This window comes from Coturnix japonica, chromosome 11, assembly GCF_054131305.1.
Source record: "Coturnix japonica strain WE chromosome 11, WE-NBRP24, whole genome shotgun sequence".
In the NCBI taxonomy this organism is placed as follows: domain Eukaryota; kingdom Metazoa; phylum Chordata; class Aves; order Galliformes; family Phasianidae; genus Coturnix; species Coturnix japonica.
Genome location: NC_140673.1, coordinates 9408022 through 9435960, shown reverse-complemented (window position 1 = coordinate 9435960; position 27939 = coordinate 9408022). Strand labels below are relative to the sequence as shown.

The 27939-nt window shown below is 37.6% G+C and overlaps 1 protein-coding gene across 15 annotated transcripts in view; it reads left to right on the top strand.

Annotated features, from left to right (window-relative positions):
• Window positions 1–27939, top strand: part of PTPRC (protein tyrosine phosphatase receptor type C) — a 52539-nt gene that overhangs the window by 19229 nt on the left and 5371 nt on the right. For 2 of the 15 annotated variants that reach the window (XM_015869491.3, XM_015869489.3), the window contains 24 exons: window positions 7067–7156; window positions 7519–7539; window positions 7952–8089; window positions 8886–8972; window positions 9810–9842; window positions 10620–10835; window positions 11324–11446; window positions 13126–13278; window positions 14229–14360; window positions 14858–15013; window positions 15965–16170; window positions 16959–17019; window positions 18287–18395; window positions 19623–19651; window positions 21066–21181; window positions 21708–21798; window positions 21894–21970; window positions 22225–22261; window positions 22837–22934; window positions 23815–23940; window positions 25320–25477; window positions 25848–25983; window positions 26633–26782; window positions 27140–27230. In XM_015869491.3, the coding sequence (XP_015724977.2) occupies window positions 7067–7156; window positions 7519–7539; window positions 7952–8089; window positions 8886–8972; window positions 9810–9842; window positions 10620–10835; window positions 11324–11446; window positions 13126–13278; window positions 14229–14360; window positions 14858–15013; window positions 15965–16170; window positions 16959–17019; window positions 18287–18395; window positions 19623–19651; window positions 21066–21181; window positions 21708–21798; window positions 21894–21970; window positions 22225–22261; window positions 22837–22934; window positions 23815–23940; window positions 25320–25477; window positions 25848–25983; window positions 26633–26782; window positions 27140–27230 (2634 nt within the window). Of the gene's footprint in view, window positions 1–3280; window positions 3433–7066; window positions 7157–7518; window positions 7540–7951; window positions 8090–8885; window positions 8973–9809; window positions 9843–10619; window positions 10836–11323; window positions 11447–13125; window positions 13279–14228; window positions 14361–14857; window positions 15014–15964; window positions 16171–16958; window positions 17020–18286; window positions 18396–19622; window positions 19652–21065; window positions 21182–21707; window positions 21799–21893; window positions 21971–22224; window positions 22262–22836; window positions 22935–23814; window positions 23941–25319; window positions 25478–25847; window positions 25984–26632; window positions 26783–27139; window positions 27231–27939 lie in introns of those variants that run through there. The other 13 variants (XM_085511088.1, XM_015869492.3, XM_085511092.1 and 10 more) reach the window with 11 other exon arrangements.

The window sequence follows — 27939 nt, the reverse complement described above, 5'->3', positions numbered from 1 at the left end:
CAGAAGGTGGATACAGAAATTAGACATTTAAATGAGCCACGGTCCAATGAGATGGTCCAGGATGAAGAAGTTTGCCTTTACCTCACACTCTCACCAATAGTCAGTTCTCAGCTGCAGTTTCTGTTTCTGCTCAAACCTCTTGGGAACTGATCTGCCTTTAACTGTGCTCAATAGCTCCTCACAACCAACAGACTAACAGAAGTGGCAGCTGAAAACAAACAAACAAAAGACATAGGAATTGAAGGTGCCGCAGGTGCGCATCCTTTCTTTCTTCTGCTTGCCATAAGCAGCATTATGCACTCAGCAGTTCCACAACCAGACTGTCTGTATCATTAAGCCATCACTTTGGACCAAGTGGTTATTTTTCTGCTCAGAGTGAATTTGGAAAAAGAATATCAAGGAAGGGACAGCAGAACTGGAGGAATTATAACTGAAGTTAGGTGCTGGCCCTTGACAGAAGATCATGGCTCTTGGCTCTGTACGTGTTCAAACACTGAAAATATACAAAAGAGAAAAACAAACGTTAGCACATCTTTGTTGCACATCGCAAAATTGCCAAGTAAATATCACAGCCAATCTTACATCCCTCATGGATCCATGTTTCATAATGACTGTGGATGGTAGCCAATGCTTCACAGTTAACTTTTACAGCAACATTTGATATTTCTCCCTCTTGGAGACAATTCACATAGTCACAGATTCTCCCAGCAAAGCAGCCTCGGCAGTCTGATGTTAATGATACAACTAAATGTAAGACTAAAAATAATTATAAAATGCAAATTTGGAGAAAAGGAGTTTAATAGGGAAATTTCATGACTGTGCTAGAGAAGTTGTGGTTTAGCACTGAGATAGGTCTGATTGCTTGAGCATGTGGGTGCTATGGTAACACAGTTTCACCATTTGGAAGTGCTTAAGCTCGAAACCACAGTATGCTGCACCCTCTTCCTTTTGAGCAGGGTTCTGTAGAAGAAAAACAGAAGTAAACAGCATGAGAGAAACCACAGAGCAGCAAAGGCATCGTTAGCTGCAGTCGAACAAGTGGGTTACTGTAGCTAAAGTATTCCTATGAAGACCAAGGAGGGCATTTAAAATGCAGTGCAACTGATAGAAATGCCTTTCTTCTGCCTGATAAATGGACTATCTTCCTAGATATTTATTAGTTTGTAAGAACTGTGCAACTGGCAGCATGCATTTGAATTAGTGCCTTTGGGTTATGTTTGTCTCCACATTTATGGTTTTGTCAAACTCCAGATATTGTTTGTAACAGATGTTTCCATAAAATTGATATTTCTAGAGGGAAATTCTGTTTACCTCTGCATTTTATTTTATTTTTTTCTCTAGGAAAAGTAAATTAGAATCAGAAATTTCTGTTTCTGATTTAAAAAAAAATAAAATATTTCAGATCAGCTAGATGAGCTGAGGGGAAAAACATATTCCAGCACTCTTCTTATGCTTTTCTTATTACTTCCTTAAGACAAGCTCTGTATGAAGCAGAATCTATACTTGGTATTAACTTGGTGGATGCCGATAAACTCTGATGTTTGTAATTCCCCGTATCCTGAGCCTACAACATTGTGTTCCTTCTCGTATCTGCCAGCCATAAATTCTTCTTAATTCCACCCCCTGCCCTTGTATTGATTTCTGGTCAATTTGAATTGATTGCCTTCTGCTTAGTGTTTCTGGTTGGCTCTGGAACTGTGAAGGACAGAGGCAGCTCCCATCCTGGAAGCTGGAGAGCAGGGAGAAGGTCATGGCTGATGGCAAGCAAGAATGAGCATTAATTTTAAAGGTCAATTTTCATTAAAAATACAGCACTGCATCCTATTATACTGAGCTGCTGTGCAGACCCATGCTCACTCCTGGGATAAAGTTTGCAGAAGGACTGTGCCTTCTGCAGTGGAATCCAGGTCTGAGCAATGGTTCCCCTGTCCTGGGAACGACAAAAGACTTTGGTTCCCCAGAGCTGTATGTGTGGCAGGAAAGAGCTGTCAGAATCACACTCCTAAACTGTGGTTGCAGTATTGTAAAGAACCGCAATGGGGAAAATTAATGGATTTGTATAGAAGGGAACAGTTTGAGAAACTCATGCCAAACCTGTTTAATTATTTTGTAGAATCAGAACGAATGCTTACATCCCTATACCAAAAGGACATGATTGGCAATCTATGATCAACACACTTAAGTATTTTTCTTACATTAAAATGTATAGTTCTGAATTTTTATCCCAAAGTTCCAGATAAAAGTAAGTACCGTATTTCTTCTGGGAAAAGAAATTCTAATTCTTAATTGCTTTTAATTCTGAGGTTCTCTTAACTTTGTAGCGTTTCTAGGACTGCTGAAGTATTTTTATCATTTAGGGTTATGGATAATTTTGAAGTCCTTTCATGTCTCCACGCACAACAAACACCTTTAACATTTGTTTAGGGCCATCTGAATTGTCTCAGACTCCTGAGAAGTTTCTGCTTGTTAAATTTGAAGGATTAATTTTCATTTTCACTTTAACTGAAAGCACTCAGAATTTCACATGTTGGTTTGTGTGTGTGTGTGTGTGAACTGTTTGCATCTTTATTTTAGTTAATTTTCAAAAAGCAGCAAGTTTCTGGGAAATAGGAACAGCTTTAATTTTCTTCCTCAAGACACAATAATAAAGACTGAAGTGCAGTTCTGCACTCTGACTGTGGAAGCACTTTGGCACACATGATTCTGCTTTTAAAATGTGAGGGGTCCTCTGTGGTATGGAAATACTCAGACATTTAAGTGTTTGCAAACCTACTCATAGGTTTGCCCAGGTTTATTTATAAAGTAGCAATGGATCTCTTTATTTTGTGTTTGTGGCCAAAAGAAGCTGTAACATCTCTGGCCCTGATGCCCATTTACTTTAATGTCCCCTTAGCAGGCTCTGGCAGCAGAAGGGAGCCTTAAAGTAGGTGTGAATTACATCCTATCCCACTTGAAGTTTAAAAATAAATCAAAGAAGGGCGGCTGGCAGTATTTTGTAAGGCTCCTTGCCTTACTCACCCTTCACCTCCCACTAGGAACTAGGATTGGCTTGCAGTGGAGCTGACTAATGTCTGTGCTCTTTGCTAGAGGACCCTCTCAAAGGGCTTTACTCCATCTGAACAAGACCACATCCTGTTACTTTCAGTGCAGGCGGGAAGAACCCTGCCCCTGCTGAAACTTTAAAAAAGGGGAAGCCCTATTCTGGACCTATGCTAGCTGCTTTGTATGAAGCCCTGCCAGGTTTGGAGTGTGGGGTCTGTCTGATATGCCAAAGGGTGGAGAGCACCTTGGAGAGGGTGACAGCTGTGCAGAATCACTGAGCTCTTCTGGCAGAGGAGCCTGGACGCAGACAGGAGACTGAGGATTACTTCTTCTGCCCCTCTCCAGCTCGAGCAGAGATGCGGAGTGCAGCTGGATGCACAGAGCCAATAGGTATGGCACCGCACTAGATTAAAAAGCCAAATGCATTGCAGAAGGGGATCCTCCTTTCCTTGTTTCTCTGAGCTGTGTGTACCAGAGGACCTGTGTGCCCTGGCCTTGGGCACCTCCAGGGATGGGGCGTCCACATCATTTTAGTGCAGCTTGTATCAGGGCCTCACCACCTTCTGAGTAAAGAATTTCTTCTAACCCAAATTTTGCCTCTTTTAGTTTAAAGCCATTCCTCTTTGTCCTACTGCTATTTCCCCTGTAAGAGATCAGTCTCCTTCCTGCTTCTAAGCTCCCTTCAAGTACTGGAAGGTTGCAGTGAGGTCTTCCCAGAGCCTTCTCTCCTCCAAGCCAAGTAAGCCCAGCTCCCTCAACCTTCCTTCACAAGAGATGCACTTCAGTTAATGTCTCTTTGCCCATAGAAACAAAGTTTTCAGGCTTTTAACGCAGGTTCTTCTGTTTATGTAATAGGAGTTTCATTTAATTACACACAAGCACACAAAGTGTGTGCTGGAGAGTCCTGCTTAAAGAGGTTGCACCTTGAAGCGCACTAACTTTTAATATATCCTAGGTCTGATAGCTGTCTGCTCTTGGGTTGCTTGTTCTTTCCAAAGGGAAAGTGATTTCACTTTATCCCTCCTTTCCTTAGAGGACATAAACAAACATTAACTTATTAGAAGAGTTCACAACTTCAGGTCCAGAGTCATGATTGCAGCAGCAACAAAGCTGCTTCTGGGCCTCCAAATGTGACCTTATACCTTATTCTCCTTGGGGTTTAACATGTTTGTGGTTTATTTTTCTGTAGCCTCATTTATTTTGAAGTTATTCTGTTTACTCTAATCCCATGTTTCAATCTCAAGGCCTGAATGCCTTCAGGCTTTCAGGAGAAAATATGATTAGCTCATCCAGTTTAAAAGTAGTTCTTTGAGTCGCTGTCATCTCAACTAAAACCTTTCTTTTAAGCAGCAGCTGTACTCTTGTCTGCCAACTGATAGTGAGACTTAAAGACAACCAAAGGAATTAGCCAAACTGCCCATCTGCTGGTAGAATGTGCTGGTGAGATCTTTCTGCAAGGTACTTGGCCAAGGTTAGAGCTGCTCAAACACTATTGACAGGCCATAAGTCTTTTGGGTAAGTCGGCAGAGACAAGACAGTGGCCAAATTAAGAAAGGCAAAGGGAAGCTTGGATGCGCGTTTTGTTACTTTTTATATACTTTAATTCTTGCACTTGGATTATCTGAGGCTGTCTTCTTTATATTATTTGAAAAACAGCTTTTTAATGGATGTGCTTTAAAGATGAGAGAAAAGCATTTCCTATTTAAACCCAGACCAACTTGCTCAGCTTGGTAACAATCAGGCTTTCATGCTGCACGGCGTGGTTTTGGGGAGCTGAACATCCTTATTAAAGATATTCTTAGATTCCAGCCTCCGAGTTTCCAGAGACATGTTTTAGAATGTAAGTGTGAGCAAACAGTTTGGACTTTGCAGTTAACTTTGTTAACCAGAGATTGGCTCAGATGTGTTTGAAAACTGCAGGACGTTTAGAGAAAAGTAAGTTAATTTTAGCAACATACCTACTCATACTGGAGTATTACAGTTTGTTTGTTGGGTTCCCTTTTGTCCCTTCAGATTATCTAGGATCTCTCTGTAAGTTTACATCTGCCTTGCTGTTTGAGAGGACTTCTTTAGTGTTTTGGTGCCACCTATTGAGTTCTTATTAACTGCATCCTATTCCATTGCTATAATAAATAACAGCATTGAATCACAGAACAGATTTATAAGCTGCTCAGAATGACATTAAACTGCCACGTGGTTCTGTTGAAATACCAGTGCTTATTCCAAGGTAAAAAGGGTAATCTAGGACTATTATTTTCCAGGTTGCTTTAAGAAGTGATCTGTTCTAGCTGAACCTGGTGTGGGTCACATTGCACAGGGCCATCTCCTCTGTCATCTCCCTCCAAACTTCATCAGTTCTTTGATTGTGTGTAATGTGTAGCATTTGTCACCAGGAGCAAACAAGAAACTGTATTTACAGTGGTATCATTGTTCCTAACTTTACAAGGGAAAGAATGAGGAAAATGGCTTTCACAGGAACTCTAAGGAAATCAATGAGACAGCCAGAATTGCAACACTGTGACAACGCTTTTGCTCATATTATCCAACTTAAGTCAAAAGAGGGAATCTTTATACATTTTTACCTCCCTCACATTTTCATTAATCACCTAGAAAATATTTTGATTTGTTTCATTAGCCACTTTGCGATCTTTCAACTCCTTTTATAAGTATTATTCTTTAAAGTGAAAGTCAGTCTTTACAGATGCTTACAGACAGTAAATTCTAGGCATGAAGTACACTTAATGCACTAAAGCAAGGCAAGGCTTGGGAAGAAAGGGGAATCATTGATTCTTCACCCGATAAGCCAGTTGAAGAAAGAAAAATCATAGCATGACACTGAAAGTGACTGCCAGCTTTCAAACACTGAATTTAAGAAATATGAAGATAACTTGGAGACTGAGTAGATTATGGTAAATATGATTACATATATTAGCATTATGTGGTTCTTTGGCAGCTTGATCTATATAGCTAGATTATACAATTGCTGTTAACAAAGTTTCCAGTCCTTATCTGAGTTTTCAGTTGCTGAAGGTACATTGATGGTTCAAAAGATCATCTATGTTTTTGTTTCCTAACTTTAACAGAAATATAATGGAGAAGGACTAGTAGCAAAAGGGCAAGGAAGGATAAACACAAGTGACAGAAGAGAGAAGACAGTTTATGGACAGTTACAGCAAGAAGCATGTGAACAAGTGGAAGCTTGCTTGTTACTGAACGCATGGCAGTCATGTTAGAGAGACTTGTCTTCAGGAAGTGAGCAGGACTTTTAATCTTCTTAATTCAAAATGGAAGCTTCTAATTCTCAATGTGAGCAAAAGATAAGGATAACTTTTGTTTTGTGGATGCTCCTGCAAGTTGTTGTTCTCACAGTTCCAGTTGTTGTCATTTATTTTTGTCTCTTGTTCTCCTGATATTACATTACACAAATCTAGAATAGTTTTGGTCAAAGTTTCAAAGCAAAGTGTTAAGCTGAGGTTTATTTTTATAGCTGTGAAGAAGTCACAGCTTCCAGTTGAGATCAGCGAGTAGCTGATAAGAGGTTAACTTAGAGATAGCATTTTCAGGAGAGTTTCTTAAATATAGGCAGGATGGTCCAGGAAAAGTGCTGGGATTTAGGAATGTGTATTAGTAAAAGTAAAGACCTTTTAGTAATACTGAGCCAAATATTTCTAGTTTTCACGTAGTTTTAGGTTATACACCAGTAAGGTTTTCCTTGAGAAGAGAATTAACCTTGGTGTTTTTCTGGCTAATGAAGTCATTATTCTTTCATCCAAGTTAAGCTCCATTTGTTGATATTACTCACACACTTGCATTGTAGTGAACTGAAAGATTTTGAGAGTTTTAGTTTTTGTTAGTGCAAAATACACTGAAAACTATGAAAATGCCATTTAAGTACTGACCAGTATCTTCTGTCCTAAGAAACGTTGCTTAGAGAAAGCCATACAAACTTCCATACTTTTTCTACTGTAGATGAGCTTCTCACCTCCATGCATTTCTCACTTAATATCTTTTTCTCACTGTGCAGCAGGAAATGATAATCTGACCTCTGCCAGCTCTCCCTCCTCTACGTTACCTACACGCTCCACATCACTCTCACCTCCAAGCATCACTGCAGGTAACCGTGAAATCGGGACCATGGCACTGCTGCTCTTCTGTTACAGCTGAGCTGACATCCATCACAGCCTTCCTTGAAGCAACGTCCATCCTTTAGGCTGCATGGCATGAACTCTCTCAAGACTCAAGAAAATGGAACTTTAATGTGGACAGTACCAGTTCATATACCATATGCTTGATGTTTAGGGGTCCTTGTGGTTGCTACCTATCTTTAAATATTAATTTAGAATAAATAGTTCCCCAGGGAGAGCTCAGCTGATAGGGGAGATGAATTATTCTTTGTTGTCATTCTTCTTGTTGTGTGATTATGTATGATTCAATGAAAGTGTAATTTACTTTTTTTTCTCTCTCTTTCTTCTTTAGGAGCTCAGCCAGCAGCAACTGGTAAGAAATGTTAAATTTAAATTACAGAATTTTAACATCTTTTTTTTTATGATTTCTTCTTCCCTTTTCTTGTTCATGGTCATCTAGTGTAAAGTCTTTTCATTCAGCCCAGTGAAATGAAATACACTTTTTTAAGAGAGTAGAACATCAAACAAGTTTGCTTTTGAGTGATGTGCTTGAGAATATTTAAACTCAGCATATAGTATGGAAAATGTGCAACCAGTACCATAATGGATTACATTTGCTGGATATTCACTTGCCTCCTGCTCCCCCCAGCAATGTGAACCTTGCACATACATGGTACCTTTGATTCTTACCGAGTTCACATGGCCTCAGCAGAGCTGTGTGAAGCTTTGTGTCTCTCCTTGAGTTCATGTCTCCAAAACATTTGATGCTGTGCCTCTCACCACAGGTGCCTCTCCCGCAGCCAGCACACACCTCTCCATGCACTCAGGCTCTGGCCTGACCACGGGACTCAGCCACTCAGAGTATAGCAGCCCTGCTGCCCTCACCACACGCACTCTCACTGCCTTTCATCCAACTGCATCAGGTTTGCTTACTTCTTTCAGGTGCCAGTGATGCCCTTAGAGCTATAGGGAAAAACAGAGTACTTTGACCTCAGAGTAACTTTTTCCACCTTGTGGTTTATCAGAAAGAACAGGTACTTGCAATTCAGCATAGTAGCAAGAGCCCAATCATATCTAGGCTCTGGTATCTCATGGATAAGTCTTGCAGTCATCTCAGTAGTTTCGTAACTCCGGTGAGGGAGGCTGCTGTCAAAGCAAGAACCACACAAATAGACCTAAGAGAAAAGAGGAACTTGTCAGTGGTTTGTGAGCAGGGGGATAAATGCTAACAGTAAGTATGTATCTTATCTGTCAAATAAGCCCAACTGGATTATTGTTTCTGAAGGAGCATGAGGACTATCCATAGTTGTGTTTTATTGTAAGAACACAGCAACATGCCTTAGTTCCTTGTTCACAAGTGTTTGATCAATTTTTATTGTACTATATTGTATTGGCTCTACCCTGGATTGTGCATTTAAATAAAATAAAACAAACAAACCAGAACCATCCACTACCCCCTTTCCCCAGAAAGAATGGTCTCCTTCCATTGCAAAATTCATTTTTAAATGGTGTATTCCAAAAAGTTTCTTTTCTGTTATTGGATAAATTAGCATGAGCCTTCCTTCAGCACCCTTCTCTAGCTTAGAAAAACCCTGGATTTATAAAAAAGAAAAAAGAAGGGGAGGAGGGAGTATAGTGTATGATATTAGTAATGACATAGCCACGTGCAGTAGTCAATTTTACTTCTTAAATTCTGATGTGTTGTTTATTCCCTTACAGATAATTACAGTTCAACATCCTTGCACAGCACCACTTCACCAGTCATCTTGTCAGCAAGCACTGAGACCACCCCCACTAGCACAATAGGTGACAAACTTGCACACAGTCATCACAATTATGATACTGCAAGCACAGAAAATGTGTTAGAATGAGAGAAATAATCTTGCTTTATTTAAAAATCAAAGTTTTTGAGTACAACTGCATTAAACTTCAGGGTTATTTTTTAAGGAATATTATTAATAGCACAAGACACGATATATCATTTGCTGTGTGAAAGAAGAATAGCAGGGGCCCTGCTCAGCCAGCTGGCTTCTCTGCTGAAGGGATGCAACTCCAGGGCCTTTCTTCTGGAGGGAAATTCAGACTTCAGTCAAATACTTTTACCTTAGTACATTTAAATAATTGGTTGCAAGATGGCAGTTCTTTGTTTAAGCTTTTGTACAAATTTCCTAAACGCTGGTTCTTAATTTCTTTTGGATCTTCCAGTATAAAAATAATTGTAAAACAGTGTGTACTGTTGAATGAATCTGTTTTCAGAAAGAGTAGCTATGCATAAAGTAGGTAAATTTTGTTTCATTAGTGATACTATAAACTGTCAGTTAGACATTACATAGCATATGTATTCTGGGATACTGTTAGAACTTCTATCACAGAGAATGAGTGAATTTGGAATATTCTGGTATAACTTTGTATGGAGTAATGTTAAGAAGAAGAGGTTTGACACCGTTTGAAGATGGTGAAGCATGCATGGTCTCTAAAAGAACTGGCTAAGAAAAGTGTGTAGGTAGTTGATATTCACTTTTTCAGATGTGAGTAGAATTACAACATTCGTAATGTATTGAAGAGTTTTGAGCATTGTCAGTTGTACTCCTTTAACACTCTGTGAGAAGCATACCTTCACTTTTGCTTTTTGTTTTCTTACAGAAAGTACTAAAACAGTGACAGAAGAACCTTGTGGTAAGAAAGAAACCCCTTATTCATCTCAGCCCTGCTGGCTGAGCGAATCAGTAAATCCAAAGGAAGCTGATCACAAAAGCAAATTAGTTACCATCTAAACTGTCTTGCAATTCTGGAAGACTGGCACTGAAGTTATTACCACTTCTGGCCTTCTCATCTCCAATCCCAGAACTGCTCAGCTGTCCTCGTACTGGGCTGTTCAGGACTATGGAAGAACCTGTGTTCATTTCAAGAGGCCCTCTCTAATTTTCCCCCATCATGCCAATAATCACACACTGCAAAACGCAGTTCATAGCTCTAGTAAATCCACAGCTTGGATGTTGGTTTCTGTCTCTTTGAAACCACTCCCCTCTCTGGCTTTCAGGGATGGCTTTTGTTATTTATTAGACAGCTATGAAATGTTTTGAACAAGGAAATCTTAAATTTCTCTTTAAGCAGATGATTCAATGTGTCAAAATAAGATATTTATCTTTGAATTGACCTTTTAAATCATAACAAAAAAATGCTTTGGAATGTTTATCTTTTAAATTCATTTGGTTTCCTTTATAGAGAATGATTTAGAAGAATATGTTCCCAAGTAAATTTTCTATTTTAACTAAACTATTTTTAAAGTAGAAGTTATATAAAAAATAAAACTCAAGTATCAAAAAGCAACAAATTTTCCTGCATCCTCTAATTCTTAGGACATGTGTGATACTGTGGGTGCCAAGGAAACACTTAATACTTCTTTAAAATTGTCATAAAGTTATAGTTGACTATTTTTTCTTTCCCTTTTAGATAATGAAGTTGATGATGTGATTATAGTAGACAGGAATGGCTCAGCTGAAGTTACGCTAAAGAATCTCAAAGGAAACAGAGAATATGATATTTTGGGGAAGCCTGGGGAGAGCTCAAAAGTGAATGCCAGCAACAACAAAGCAGTGCTTAAGTGGTGCAGAAGATATACAGTTAGATCTGCTAATTGCAATGACATGCATCTTACTATTCCACCTGGTAGGTATATAAAGGTTTTAGTAATTTCTTTTTTAATTTACTGTTATTATTAGTGGCATATGGCAGTTCAGCCTAAATGGTTTTTCTAATCTGTTGTTGTATTTTCAGAGACACTGACTGAGGTTTTCATATTAAAAAAAAAAAGCGATTTTCTCACTGTAAATGTAAAAAATGAGCTTCATCTGCATTGGCCACGTGCAGCATGGCCAGCAGTAACAAGGCCACTGAGTACTTGAAAGCTATTATTTATGCTGCAGGCTTTGTTCATTAGTGATATTGGTTTTGATGGATTAAAAGTTTTGTTTTTTATTTAAATGCCAATATTGTATTTATTCATGAATACCTTTTAGTTTTCGGTTTCAGCTTCTTGTTAAATTCTTTGCATATTATTCTGTGCTGCGTTTTCATGTTGCAGATCAAATGTATATAAAATAACAAATAAATATATAATTATTCTCACAGTGATATTTAATATTAATCTTTTATAGATGAAAAAAGGTATACTTTTAATGCCCTGAACATTGAAAGCAACTCCGCAACACTGCCCCTAAACTCTTTATTTAGCGACTGTGAAAGTGACAATCCTAATGTGACTGTTAGCTGCAAAACAGGTAAGATACATCTAACATTTTAAATGCTGATCATTTTTTATTATTTTGTAAGCAATGTAGGTGTTGTTATTGAATGAGATTGGTAGATTTCAATTAATTACACCAGTGTGAGTGAAGAGTTGTTCAGAATTTCTGAGGTTAACAAGTCAGAGACTACCCTCTGGGGCTTGCACACCCTGCCAGACTTCTGCAGAGAGTTCAAGCCCAGAAAGCTCACTTGTAGAGATTACTAGCTTCACAATTAGTAGACAAAGAGCTTTTGAGCTCCTGCTTGATGGCCTAAAGAAAAGTGAGAGCTTAGAGACCTGAGTGTCTGCTTTGAGCTTCTTCCTTACAGCCTACTTTGGCAGCTGGCTCTGCAGGCTCCTGTACAGTGAGAGTTGAGGCACTCTGTTCTTGGAGCGTAAGGTGAAATAATACAAAAGATGGTAATAATACAAGAAGGATGGTGATAGATAACCAAAAGGTTATCTATAGAAAAAACTCACCAATATGGATGCCTTCAGTCTGGCTGGAAAATGCTGAGGCTGGCAATCTGATCTCCACAAAGGAGCAGTCTCAAAGAGATGCTGCTTTAGTGGTGGTCAGCCCTTAAATGAAGTCTAGGAGTGGTGGAGTCAAGCTCCAACCCTTCTGGGAGCACAGCTGAATTACCCTCACCTGTGCTCCCACAGCTGACCGGACACTTGCCTCAGCTAATTAATCAGAGCTTCAGGCTGTGATTACCAGTTTCCCATACATGGAGTTTGCTGGCTTTGGAGCCTAAGGAAACATTGGCTCAATGGCTGCTGATGTCATAGAGAAGGTATGCTGGATATATTCTCACTTCCCAGCAAAATGCATGATGAATGTTCTCTTCAGTGCGTTTATCAATGATCTGAATGCAGGAGTTGAATACGGGCTAAGTTTGCAGATGGTACTAAATAGCAAAGGGCTATTGCTTCCCATAATGGTAAAGCTGCCTTGCACTGAGAGCTTGATAGAATGGAGGACTGGGCAGTCACTAGCTGTGAAATTTAGCAAGGGCAAATGCTGGATTCTGCACTTGGAACTGAGTAATCTTTCAAGCTCATACAGTCTGGGGAACAAATTGCTGCAGTGCAACCCTGCGTACAGAGATCTGGGGGTTTTAGTTGATGGCAGTTCTTTTCAGATAGGATAGCTGAGAACTGCAGAGGTTGCCCAGAGAAATGGTTGTGTTCCCAAGCTTGCTGGTGTTCAAGAAGTGTTTCAACAGTGCTGTTAGGTATATGATTTAATTTTATTTTGCACTGGAATTGGACTCAACGATCCTCATGGTCCCTTCCAGTTCCAAATAAAGTCTATGATTCCAGTGTCCTGGGACTGAGGTTTTGCATTTGAGAGAGCTGAAGATTGTGACGGGTGAGCTATTAAGAACCTGTGGTGCTCCAGATTTCTGCCATGAATTCCTTTATTTCTATGCTTAAACTGTTGGAAAGTCAAATCATTTGAGTGTTAGTGATGGAAAGTAAAGATCTATGCAAACTGAGTTGATATAAAAGAACATAGAGCTCAGTCATCAGATGAGCTTGTATACTTTTCTGTTTGAGCTACTTCTGTAGTTATATAGAAATCATATTGATAAAATCCCTGTCAAAATGATGTTATATGCTTTCAGAGTTGTGAAAAATGTTCTTAAGACATTTTTATGTCCACAGATTCCGGAAATTTAGAAGACATTGGGGAATTAATTAATAACCACATATTGATAAAGGATTTATTACCCGACAGTGAGTACATCTGCAGTGTTACAGTACGCTTTTTTGAAAAGAACTTTACCAAAGAAAGTAAAATAACCACAGATTACGATGGTAAGAATAAGGCTTATTTTTGCTTTATGTACCGTATACTTCTAGAAAATACCATTACGAATTCCACTATCTCTTTGCCTGAGGATGAAGATGTATGTTGGGCATCACACTCAGCCAGTCTTATGTTCTCTGCCAGCTCCTGCCATCCCATCTCTTGTCCTTTGTATTTTATGACCATAGTCACCATGGTCTTTTCCTTTGCCAGCCCCTGGTTCAGACCTGCAGTCTGATGCCATTCTCTCCTTCTCCCAGAGATTAACTGTTTTTTTGTTTTTTTTTGAGAGAGAACTTGGCTTAATATAAGCAAGTTTCAGTGAATCATAGAATCATAGAATGGCCTGGGATGAAGGGGACCTTAAAGATCATCTAGTTTTAACTCCCCTGCCATGGGCAGGGTCTCCAACCACCAGACCGGGCTACCCAGCACCTGAAGGTGCAGGTCTAGCTAAAAACAATTGTTGAATTCTTGCTTTTGAAGAGAGTTGTGGTAGAATAATTGCAAAGAATGTTTACAGAGAAAATGATATGTTTTTCTACAGCATGTTCCTGGAGATGGCTTAGCTTTATTTTCTGAATTAAACAGAAAATCACTCTAAACCAAGTGACCTGTAAAGGAAACTTCAGGATAAACACAAATATATTGTTAAAATGATAAGGAATTTAAAATATTCTATTTTAATTGGAAGTGCTGGAAAATTTTAGTAATATGTGATATTTCTGTATTCACCTGTATCTAAAATGTAATAAATTTATACAATGTCTCCAATTTTATGATTTTACATGAACTCTCTTTATAGTTATGTATAGTTTCTCTGAATGAAATGTACAATGCAAAATCTTAAATCTTGTGTACTGTCTAATGAAATGTAATTTAATCAAAGTCGATAAAAAAGGAGTATTTTGCATTTTTATTCAAACTTTTTCTTCCCACCACGTTTGTTTTCAAACAGCTCCAAAAGCACCAGAAAACCTCACAATGCATCCTACTGCCAGAAACGTAACAATTGTGTGGATGAGACCTACCAACACACCAGAAAAACATATTGATGGCTATATTGTGAGATGCAATTACACTAATGAATGTAAGTGTTGCCCCTTTGTTATAGAATAATTCCATACATGTTTTAATATTTACAGAGTACTGAGCGTGATACATTTTCCAAATGTATTTCTAAAACCTGTCCAGTAAAAGCAATTAAACATTTTTATTTATTTATTTATTTATTTTGTACATACATTTTCTTTTAACTTTTCTTTGAGGTTGCTCCAGTCGAGCAGTGTGGTTATTCAGTTTATCACTTCAGGACATCACTCTGTCACACATGAGTGTGTCTTGCAGTAAAAATGACCCAATAGGGTCAGTTACCTGATAAGTTTTTAGCACAGTATTCTCTGCTTAATGTTTTGAAAAGACAGAGCCTGATGTGTTGTTTCAGAAAATATTTGTCAAATTTAGATAGTAATTAAAATAAGTAATTAAGATGGAAGTACACAACAGTGGATTTGCGTAACTTTGACAAGGTGCAAGAGATCTTAATTAATTAATAAATAAATCTTAACTTCATTTTTCTTTTTATAGACAACGTTTCCGTGAATGAGAGCAGCTTTACTTGTGATGATTTAGAACCTTATGCTGATGGATTTGTTTCTGTAAGAGCATATAAAAAAAGCAAGCATGGGAATAAAACCTTTTTGGGCGAACCAGCGGGAGAACACTTCAAAACAAAACCAGCAAGTAAGTCTCATTTGCTAATTGTTGCAAACAAGGCTGGCACTAACACAGGAAACAGGCAATTTCTTATTGGACTTCGCTGTAGTTTATTAAGTGTTACTAGTATTTCCCCATAAGATTAGTAACATTCCTATTTTTACCGGCATTTATATCATTAGTGTTTCATTTCTGATTATATAATATTATTTTTAATTAAACATTTAATATTTTTATCCATACTAGATATATTTTTTTTTAATTGCATTCCTTTGAAATTGATGACAGGAAGATCAGAATAACCTCTCCCACCAGATTTTGACTATATTTTCTGATGGAGACAAGGGTTGATATAGACATTACTGCTTCGTATCTTATTAGTGGTGGTGGTAATGGGTTGATTGGTTTCTTTCCCCCAGTGCTCAGAACTGAGCATAGAAGTCAAGGTGCAGCACCACCAGTGCTGCATACCTAGTGGGATACAAAATGGATATTTTCTCTAGTTGCACAGAATAAGAGAAAATACTTCATAGGGAAAAATAAAACATTGTTTTTGTGCAAGTGATGTCACAGTAGCTTAAATTGGCATGCTTGTTTGTGTATGCAACTAGTGCTTTCCCACATCAGTTTTGAAGCCTATATACTCAGGCTGAAAACTTTGCTTGTTTCCATGTTTTGTCTGTTGTCCCACATTCCTCAAATTTGGTGAATGACATCAGAACTGAAAGGTAGTTGCCATCTTAGTGTTTTTGCAGCCCAACTCGGTTCTGTTCCTCCCAGCTGTCTCAGTTCCCTTTGGCAGCTTTTTCAGCTCAGATAAGGCCAAACTGATTTCACAAACTGGGACTGTGATTTTTAAGGAAGACATCGCATAACGTTGTTAAGAGAGGGTATAACAAGTAGACATGAACACATACTGTTAAAATGTTTGGTTTGAAATGATGTGAATGGATCCAGTAACGCTTCTTTTACAAATAGAACCAGAGAAAGTGACTGAGTTCAAACTGAAATTGCTGGCTGACAATGCTGTCCAAGTTGCCTGCAGAAGTCAAAAAGTGTATGGAAATGAAACAAAATTTGAATTGTCTTGGAATTCCAGCAGCAAAAATGATGAGAGGAAGAGTAAGAATGAATGCAATTTTATAATAAAAGATCTCTCTTACTTGACAAAATATACGTTTAAGGTAAGTGAGCTTATTAAGCTAAATATAAAGCAAAACTCCTATATTTACATTGTTTAGGTGCACTGTACTTGATTTTAGAGTAAGGGGCAAATGGGGTGGTGGAGATGATCTATTGGTCTGCAGGCAGGAGATGTAAACAAGTGGCTGTTACTTATGACATAACAAGTCTCTGCATGTGTTTCTAGTCATATCAGTCAGGCCCTCTTGCTATTCCATATAGAGTCTGACAGCATGAAACATACAGAATAGCCTGGGACAGAGTGAAGGACTTTTATAAAGAAAATGAAAAATGAGGGATTAATGTACAGTAGTGTAAAATATATGAACTTCTTTAGCAGTTGTTTTTGGCTTTTGTAATTTAACCTTTCATGAACAAATCCCAGTACAGCAATTGGCCTATAAATATCCAAATCAGTTTACTATTTATATATTTGGTATTGAAACAAATAAAATAATGACGCTTCATTTCACTTCATTTGGTTTCAGATTTGAGAGATTTGATTAGAAACAGAATGTATTTGTAGGTCTGTCTGTCTTTCACTTTGGAAAATGTCTCCTGTTTTTTTAACGTTGTTATTGAGTTAAACAGTTATTTCTGGATCTAGATTTCTCTTGCTGTAACTTAGCTGGAAACATGAGATGTACTACAACAGGCTGCCAGTGAGAATAGTTCATTGCAAATAGTTATATTTGAAAGACGTGCAGATTTTTTCTTTTTAAAGAATCTACACAAGCATTTTTACTTGATTTATCTTAATATTTTTATTATTCTCACCCACTGTATACAGATCTCTGTGTTTAATGGAGTATATACAGGAGACTCAGTATATGAGGAAATATATACCAGATGTAAGTAAAAACATATAGCATCTTTCCTGTCTGACTTGAGTGTATTATGGAGTAATGGTGTAAATTCTGAATTATATTACAATCTGCCTATTTCTATAGGTAACAATGAACTGCATTAAAAAAAATAAATGTCCTTTTACAACATTAATGTAAAACACCATGTTAGCAACTCATCAAATGTGGCTCAGAATTACCTGCATAGCCGTGGTTTCCTCATGCAACATTCTAATGTATTTAGAAATTCATTCCTCTAACTTAGATTATTCACTTCAGAATTATTTTCCCTCATTCAGCTGTTGTGTTCCATGAGCCGCATTTTGTGAGGGAATCCCCACTCTCATGGAGTGTGTGTCTACAACTCCAGATATTTTAAGAAAGTCTAAATGTCAGAGGAATGAATAGTAGACTAGATATAAATTAAGATGAACTTTGCATATTACTTAAGTAAAGTAACTTATTTAAATGAAAGACTTTTCCCATTGCATCTTTTTGGGAGACATACCTTGATGTCTCTCAAAGAAGTCTAATCAACCATCAGAGTCACAGGGAATAAGATCTCCCATATGAGAAATCCTGTTTTGAATTCAGTTCAAAATAATGACTGGATTAAAGGAACTGAAAAATGACTTTTTCATTTGAAGAATATTAGTTACTTTAAAATGATTTGGTAGAGCTTGCAGGAGCAGTCATTTAACAACAACAACAAAAAGATTAAAAAGACGAAAGTTAAGAGATCTGTTGAGGAACGGAGCTTTTTCTGACCAACTACCCAAGACTTCACGTCTATTCACGTAGTCAGAAAATGATGACAGGATGGGCTGTTGTGTGGTGGGCAGGCTGCACTTGGTGGTGGAGCTGCAGCAGCCCTGGGGATGAGGCCCCCCCATTCCCACACTAGGGGCAGCTCCAGCTCCCTGCTCATTGAGTGCAGCACACAGACCAGGGCCATGCCAGGCTGGTGAGCTGTGGCATTTTGACAGGTGGACATGGAGGACTACAGTTAAAGTTTTCATTGTAAGGAAGAAGTTCCCTCCTTTTCTGTAGCTTTATCACGTTTTCACTTTGGAATAACAAACCTAAACTTAATACTTAAAAGTAAGTATGTAGTTGTTTTCACATAGACACACACACACCAAAAGAAAGAAAATCAGAGCCTTGCACTGGTTTGTGTACATACTTTTTAAAATCAGAGAGAAAAAATAGGAAATGTATGTACTGTTAATTGTTTATCTGAGAAATAATGTGTTTATTCTTTGCCTGTCTCTAGATAACTCGAGGGCCTTGATTATATTCTTGGTGTTCTTGATTGTTGTGACATCAATAGCTTTACTATTGGTTCTGTATAAAATCTATGACCTTCACCAAAAAAAGCTTAGGTAAGTTTTGTATTTCTCTCCCTTTCTTAAAAAACTTTTTTTTTTTCTTTTCTTTTTTTTTTTTTTTTCTGCTTTTCAACAATATTTCACAAGTGGTAGCACAGAAGTGTTAGAAGTCTCATATTTCTCTGATCCTTGGAACTGTCATCCATTCATCTTTTCATCCTTTCAAAAGAAACTCGGAATCCCTCCTGTTGCCTTGTCTGGTAATGCAAATACAGTGAGAGAAAATTAAAATCTCCCTGGTCTGCCGTTTTGTCTGAAACACAGAGGGACCAGTCTGCTAGGAGAAAATGCTTGTCACTATGTTTGTGAAAAATATTCACAAGTTACCTGGAATACCTCTCCTAAAAGATTTCAATTATAAGTATTGGAAATGACACAGTTTCTTGGGACTGTTTTGAGTTTGGATTCACGCATCTCAGAGAAGCTGTTTATTACAGACATCTCTGGGTTGACTTGACAGGGTCTCTAGGATGGTATATTGGGACAGGACAGCTATTGCCTTCCCTTAGCACTGTACTGGAACACCAGGCTGACTGCTGCTTCCACTGTGAAGTGTGCTGTGCAACATGTGAGGGGACATTTACTGCTGGCAGAGAAGGAGGACTTAGAACAGATCCTTCAGAAGTCTCTCAGCCACTTTGAAAGCCACAGTTAAACCGGGGAGTTCATCTCTTCCAGATCCTCTCATCCATTCTTTTCCAAATAGGAGGGCAGGGAGCTGCTCTTACTCAGACTCAAACTTTTCTAATTCAGTAAGCAAAATCAATTTTCACTTATATGACTCTAGAAGAGGTTGAGTTGTTCTGTTTTAGTACTTAATTTTATTATTATTTAATTTATATTTTACATATGAGTAAGCTTTCTGACACATGTTTAACAAGAAAAGCAAAGGTAGTGTGAGGAGTCACTCCAAACAATAAGTTAAAGATGTTTCCTATGAGTGTTAAGGATGGAATTATGCAAGCAGTAACACTTTTTGATGCATCTCCTTTGTTTTCCTTCTTATTGGTGCTCAGTGCAGGACAACAGAGATCCCAACCACATCTACCCAGGGGCTGTCAGCCTCAGCTGCAGCATTCTTGTTTTACAGTGAGCTTATAATGCTGTCTGTTGGTTACTGAAAAGCCTTGGTGTCTCTATGTGAAACTGCATTTATTTAACTTGTTATCAGATACGTGTTGTATCAGTCAAAGCTTTTACAGATTCTTTTGCCTCTTACAGCAATTCTTCTGAAGTCATCAGCCTTGTAGGTGAGTACCTTTATACTTAACAGGTGGTGAGATATCTGACTGCCAGTTTTGAAATGTTTACATTCTAGGTTATATATGTAGATTGCAAATATTAGCATGATATTACCTAATCCAGGGAAATGCAGAAAAAAACAACAACTTGAGTGTTTTTGAAATATTAAATTTCAAATATGTTTTAGAGCATTTATACGTGAACTAAAATTTTATCAGTTTGAAAAACTCTAATTATTTCATTGAAAAAAAAACAATTGTGATCTCTGACAAGTCATCACATTTGTAACCCTGAAAGCAACTTCAGAATCAAATGCTGCTTCACCTAGAATTTTCCTTCCCAATATACCTTCTTCAAAGCAAGGATTTTAACACAAAGCAGTACTTTATCACTGTAAATTTTTTAAGGCTTTCAAATTCCAGAGACTGAAACTAGACACCGTGTGCAAGATTTTGGACAGGATTTCAAAGCTTATGAGGAAAGACTAAATCAGTGAATACTAGAAAGCTTAAAGAAAAAAAATGGAGTGCATATATAGGCTACTCCAAAAGTGATGCCTCCTATATGTTTTCATGGGAAGGAGTAAAATAGCACTGCTTGAGAGAGCAAATTCTCAGCCACAGTGTTTTTCAACACTGTCACCACAATTGGGTGTACATTTACATCGGCAAAGAACAAGAGCTTGCATGTTGCACCAGTGAAGGTGACCTGCTGTTGCTGTTGCCACTGCTGAAATGGGCCAGTATTATGAAATAAGAAGGAAGCAATGCTTTCAGTGCAGCCCTTGTATTAAATGGGATGTTATGCAATATTGATATTCAAATCCATTTGCTCAGACACATTTAATTGCTTAAAGAAATCTTTGAAACAAGTGAAAAAATATAGTTAGAGATGTTAAGCCTTGTCAATTGTTATCATTAAATTTAGTATTGCAGATTATTACAACAGAATATGATGGAGAATATGTCAGAGAAAATTAGGAAAAATAAGCAACATATGTTGTTATATTTCAAGAGAAATGTGAACAGGCTGTTTATACAGTAAGTCAGTTTACCATTGCCAGTAAACAATTACAACGCCCACGTAGCAGTGGTGGGTGTTTGGGCTGTCTGTTGCAGTGACCCAGGTGTGACAACCGCCACTTTGTGCAAAAGCACCATTCACGCTGAGGCCCCACACACAGCCTCCTGCTGGTGTATCCTCAATTCCACTGCAGAGCTGGGGCAAGTCCTGTTATTCCTGGGACCTGTTTGCTTGTAGATCTCCTGAGGGACACCGGTTCGTGAAAAATTAACATGCTCAGTTAAAATAAATGGGTTTGTCCTTTTGTTAATACAGCTGATAGTTTGAGAATCACATTTGCTGAAATGTAATTTGTATTTTAAAAGCCAGTAAAGATAAATGTTCGACATATTTACACAGTTAAAGATGATGAAAGACAGCTTTTGAACATAGAGCCAATACCTTCAGAGAAACTGTTGGAGACATACAAGAGGAAGATTGCGGATGAAGGAAGACTTTTCTTGGATGAATTTCAGGTTTGTCACTGGCTTGAAATATACCACAGATTTGTGGCCAGGTGGTGGGAAGAATTCTTTTCAAGAGCATGTCTGAAGTATATGTACTGCTTACAAATAAAACTCAAAGAGCAGAAACCTGAGTGAATTCTCATCAATGGTCACATAAGGCTCCTGCTATTTTTGCTACCGACTTCTCCTCATTGCTAGATCATATTACAATTTTTCCTTCTCTTTCTGGAGATGGTTTTCAGCAAAAATAGCTAAAAAAAATCTAATTCAAAAGTACTTTTCGAGATAGATTATCTCTAGTCTCTCTTACTATGTGGGATTGGGGTTATAAACAATTTCCTGGAGATATATAACAAAAGGAAATAAATTTAATGATCATTATAAAAGAAAGAAATATGTGAAATAGTTTTGTATGAAACAAAATGTTGTCTTTCAGATTCTTAGCAGTACCAAATTTCTTCTGTATTTATTTGATTGTAAACAAGAGCTATTTGAAGTACATGATTACCAATCAAATAAACATTGTTACCTACAGAGCATTCCAAGAATTTTCACTAAGTTTTCAATGAAGGAGGCCAAGAGGAGCCATAATCAGAACAAAAACCGTTACATCGATATTCTTCCATGTGAGTATTCCTATGGTTTTTACGTGGCGTATTGGTACTTCTTTTCTCAGTTCCTTGTGAGAGTATAATTATTTTGTTTCAAACAATTTAAACAGATGATCATAACCGTGTTGAGCTCTCTGAGATTCCAGGAGACCCAGGATCAGACTATATCAACGCAAGTTATGTTGATGTGAGTTATACTTGTACAAAGCTATAGGCCTTATTGAAGAAGTTTTCTGTTCTGTGCATTTTGTGCATTAAACAGCTTTGCAGATATCCCCATGTGGTTCGTTCCATTTAACAATGAGATTATTGGACTGTTGGATGTGGAAATCATTTTTAGAGCTACAAGCCTTATAAAGTCTTGCTCATGCTTCTTTTCTTGCTTGTTTGTTTTTTGTTTTGTTTTGGTTTTGAGTTGAATAACATTGTATATTTTAATAGGGCTTCAAAGAACCGAGAAAGTATATTGCAGCACAAGGTAAATTTAACCCTAAATTATTTGTTTTATTCTTTCAATCGCTTCTTTTTAGTCATAAGTAAACTTAAATTAAGTTTGACATTTTAAAATTTAATGAGAAAATGTTTCCAATAACTTTTGGCTTGGAGAATGTTGTGAAAGTGAACAAATAATACTTCAGACGTAGACTTCTGATGGTGCATAACTTTACTCCAGGAGTTTTCACATTTCACAGCTATGTGCTTGAAAACGTGTGAAAATTTTAAAGTGCAGCCTAATGGCAGCAGCCCTAATAAAAGCAAATCTGTGGCTGTTATTTGCATGGTATCTGCTTCGCTTTTCAGACTGCAGGGCTAACATCAACAAGGCAGCTTTTGAGTAGCTGTACTCTGGAAAAAATGCCTTGAAATATCACACAATCACAGAATCATAGGGGTTTGAATGGCCCTCTGGAGATGGATTCCAGCCCTCTGCGAAGGCAGGTTCCCTACAGCAGGTTGCACAGGAATGCATCCCAGCAGGTCTTGAATGTCTTCAGCAAAGGAGACTCCACAGTGCCACATAACCCTCGCAGTAAATAAATTTTCTTCTGCTAGGCCCCAAGGATGAAACCACAGATGATTTCTGGAGAATGATCTGGGAACAGAAAGCAACAATTATTGTCATGGTTACTCGCTGTGAGGAAGGAAACAGGGTGAGAAATGCCCATCCATCCATTCATCGTTCTTTTGACTGAAAACAGAATGGGTTGCTATGCTTTGGTGGATTACATTTTCTCCTTCAGTCGTCTGTTTCCATTCTTTGTTGTTCTGACTTTGTCAAAACCTATGTTGGATAGCATGCCAAAATAGTGTTCCTTTATGGAATTATCGCTCATCAGAAAATGTCACTTTATTTACAGCTGTAAGTAGTAGAGGGTGGGCTTCCAAGTGTAAGTCCAGAAAAGGGCTTGAGGTAGACTTCTGGCTTTTTGTAGTCGTGACAAAAAATGCATCATTTGTGTTTTCCCCTGTCTAGACTCTTCTGATATCCTGCCAATGCCCTCAATTAAGAATCTTTTTTATATCTATTGTCTTTTTCCCTTCCTTTAATTGGGAAAGTTGGATGCTTCTGGCTTGATTATGTTCCTTACTCCATATAGAGCAGGCAAGAAGTTTTGATAGCTTTTAAAGATTAAAAGATTAACAGCATGCAGATTTAAAGCATTTCCAAGCTGTTTTTATCAGCAAGCATGAGCAAAGTTCCTCACTGGAGGCTGAAAAAGATGCTGTAGAATTAGCAACAATCTACAGATTTCAGGCGACAACAAGGTCTGCATGGAGTTGTTCACATTATTACCTAGTATATAAGATTTTTTCCCACTTTGTGTTCCAAGTTAAATTCCATAGATATTTGGAATTATTTGGCAATGACATCCTAAGCATTGACTGCCTTTTCAGGGGAGGACAAGGCCTGTGAGGATCTGGAAAACTGTATGAAGTTACTGCCTATTTTAAATCAGACTTTGTTCTAACTCTCTGCTGTCTGCCACTTTGCTAGCATTCTACTCACCAATTAACTTCCTATATTCGTAGAACAAATGTGCCCAGTACTGGCCATCAATGGAGAATGGCTCTGCAACATATGGGGACATTATTGTGAAGATCAACGAAAGTAAAACGTGTCCAGACTATATAATTCAGAAACTACACATCACAAATGTAAGTTGACTTAGGAGCATAAGGCTGAATGGGGGTCAGGCTGTAGGTTTTGTTAAGAGATTATTTATAGCTTGAGAAGAGTTAGCTAGCAATTTAAGATGCTTTGCTTGTGTTTCCCAAGTAACATTTTGTTTAGAAGAGAACGTGTTGGATGTGGGCGTCATTTCTTTCAGGAAATGTGAGTTAGACATGTATTTCCCAACTTTAAAAACTATTTTTTTGTAGTATCTGTACTGTGTTTAAGGGGAATCTGTTAATGTGTTAAGTATGGAAATACTTAATACTTCATGTTTTTCTTATGCCTTGTTCCTTAATACAGAAATTTTATGTGCACCTCAGAATTATCTTTTGCAAAATCAATGTGACTCATAGGACACTGTTACATTCCTTCATGATTATTGTACAGTAGGACTGTTACAAATTCGAGTGATCTCAATTGCAGTTATAAATATAAACATTATAAAATTACCATCTGGCTATGTGAAGAGTCAATAAGTTTGGTTAACTGCTCTCTCTTTACACATCTGAAATATATTATTTGCTCTGTGAGTAACTGAGAACAAAATTTGCCACATAAGGCTAAATGCTCCTTTCACGCCCTTTGCAAATAAATTTTAGTGAGGGTAAGTGAAACTTAATTCTCAGATAAAAGCATTAAAACTCAGTGTAATTCTACTGAGATATCTTGAGCAGAAGAATCAGTCAAATCCACTCATTTTGAGTCATTATTTCAGCTGGAAATTCCTTTTCTTCTGTCTCATTACCTTCCAGTAATGCAAAAAATTGCAACTAAGTGAGATAAGTGAGTAAATAATTGCTCTGTGACTAACCCAAAAAGCAAAAAATTGCTACATGAGAACTACATGAGAACTATGAGAACTATGAGAATGATGAGAACTACAGCTTTACTGTGTCTATTTCTACTATGGATTACAGTTAAATGTATCTTTATTTTGTTCATATTTTATTATTTTATTTATTATTCTTAACCTAAGGTGCCCTCAGCAGACTACTTCTAGGAAACATGAGAAAATTACTAACCAGTACAACTTGAAACAAGTAGAGCTATAAACTGAGTTATTTATGAATGGAATGGTGAAACATATTATGCTCTGGATCACAGTTAGGCTAGCCTGAGAATAATGTCATTGTGAATTACTGATTCACAGCTCTTGACAGTTAATTTTAATTAAAAGTGAATATGAAAAATATAACTTGAGAGGCCTTTGGGAGCCTCACATGACACCAAACTGTCAGCAATTTCTGTTTCAATATTTGATTACTTTTGTCCTTATTTTTCTTTTGTGTATCTGCATTTGATTTTGGCCTTCCATAAATATATATATATATTTTAAGAAGTCATACTTCTCTTTGTCCAGGGAAGAGAAAGAACATCTGGAAGAGATGTCACTCATATTCAGTTCACCAGCTGGCCAGACCATGGTGTTCCTGAGGATCCACATCTCCTTCTCAAACTTAGACGCAGAGTAAAGGCTCTCAGCAACTTTTTTAGTGGCCCGATAGTAGTTCATTGCAGGTAAATCATAAAAAAATTATAATGATTATTTTATGTTAAATGAATATGAAATTAATCTATTCACTAGAAGGGAGCTAGCAAAAGTTAGTAGTAATTGGCTTATCCCAAATTACTTGAGAGAAAGGTAGTTAAAGATGCAAGGGAAGGCCTTTTTTCTGATGGATCATTTGCTTTTCAAGTTGACTAAACCTGAGGATACGTAGACTTTTGAAAAGCAGCCAGGTAAATGCTGCATTACTCTGGCTGTAAGCACAATGACTGACAGAACTGGACTTATTGTAATTAAAAAGCATTTAAAAATCAGACTCATCATTTTTAGTATTGCCAATTAATTTCCAGTGAGATAATCAAATCCCTTTACACTTTGCAGTGCTGGAGTTGGGCGCACTGGGACCTACATTGGAATTGATGCTATGTTGGAGGGGCTGGATGCAGAAGGCAGAGTGGATGTTTACGGCTATGTTGTGAAGCTGCGCCGGCAGCGGTGCCTCATGGTTCAAGTAGAGGTATCTTGCTAAAGTTCCTTTCACTTAAAACTCTCTTTTACTAGTTCTTCATCAGTATTTCTCAGAACTGCTCTGCTCAGTTGTGGATACTGTTAAAATCCAGACAAAGAATTTTATACAAAATCCAGCTCTGAAAAATATTAGGTGAGAGAAGAACTTCCAGCAGTTTTTTGTTTAGTTTAAATTTAACAAGTTTAGTCTTATTAAGTTTAGATGCCGGAGAAAGAAGACAGTTACATCCTAGATTTGATAATCCAGCTTTTGTCATGCAGCTCATAAGTCAAAGAAGCAGAACTGAACTTGCATAGTCAAATAAATCTTGTACTGAAGAAACTGTCTGGCAGGGTTTTCAGCTGAGAGTACAATTGCAGGCTTAATGGGGTGAATATTTTTAACTTATTAAGGTTTTTTTCCAATCTTTCAAATCTTAATTGCATGGTTTTTTATTGACGTGACATATATTTATTTTCATTTAACACATTGTGTGCTCCAAAATATTTAACTTGGAAGCCCATATGATTTTTAGTAGTTGAATGTAGTGGCTGCTTAATGATAATGTTTAATGTTACTACAACATAAGAAATAGTGGTTGATAGTTGCTAACTCATAAATAATTCAATTCTTAAACTTTTCAAATGGAAAACACCAGTCACAGTACATCCTTATCCATCAAGCACTAGTGGAATACAATCAGTACGGAGAAACAGAGGTCAGCCTCTCAGAACTACATTCCTATCTTAACAATCTGAAAAGAAAAGATCCTCCAAGTGAACCTTCTCTGCTGGAGGCAGAATTTCAGGTAAAGAAACATTGTTTTCTAGTTCTTTAGGCCTTCACTCCCACTTAGATTTGAAAGTAACTTGTACAGCAGCTGCAAGAAAGGGATAACGTGTATAATAGATCACTTCTGTGATAATATTTTTAATCAAATTAGGGACGTAGGATGATTATTGTGCCTGTGAACCATATTTTCCATGTTACTGTACTTGTTAGAGTTGGCATTTTTAAGCTACAGTCCAGATGTGACCTAACTTTATAGAATTAAAGTAAGAATTCAAGGCACTGGGAGATGAGGACAGGATGTGGGTATTCAGAGGGGACCAAGATACAAGAAACTGTTTTTATCTCAAACATAACATCGAACTTATTTCTTTAGAGACTTCCTTCCTACAAGGGATGGAGGACACAGAACACTGGGAATCGAGAGGAAAATAAAAACAAAAATAGGAGTGCCAACACAATTCCATGTAAGTATTTTCTGTTAACCTTCTGAGTTTTATCTACTATCGTCTTTAAGAAATCCTATTAAATTCTGAACAATTGAGGCCAGTAAATTGCCTTATAGAGATGTATTTAAGTAATTTCTCAGGACTGTAAAATTAGAAAATCCCCTCATGATTTAAATAAGAAATGATTTTTTAAAAATGTGAATTTTTGGGAGTGGTTTATTTCAAACAAAGTGATCTTCATTCTGCAGTTTTTAAGTGAAAGACTGGCCTTTTTCTGGTTGCAGTTTCCATTAAAACATCAGGAACCAGCTGTCTTGTCCAGTGGTGAAAATGAAGAACTTGGTGACTGATGAGCTAGCGAGGGATGACAGGCACTAGGTTTCAAAGAGCAGCTTGCACTCTTATGTATAGGGCAAAACTTTGTTCAGTATTTGGATGCAGCGTGCCCCAAAATGTTTGTGGTTCACCTGGGAATTGCACAGGGAAGAGGAAGCCTGATGGATGGAAACCTGGAGTAGCTTTTATCAAATCCTCAGTTCTCCAGCACTGGAGAACTTGGCATTACTCAAGGTGCAGGAGCTCATAGTGCTCTTCTATCAAACCCCTTTTTTCCGATGCCTCTTGGTATTCCGATGCCTCTTGGTATTCTGCCAGGAAGGACACTACTGTCTGTACACTGCAGGTCATAGTGTGTTTTGCAAGGGTTTTTCAGAATCAGAACCCAGTT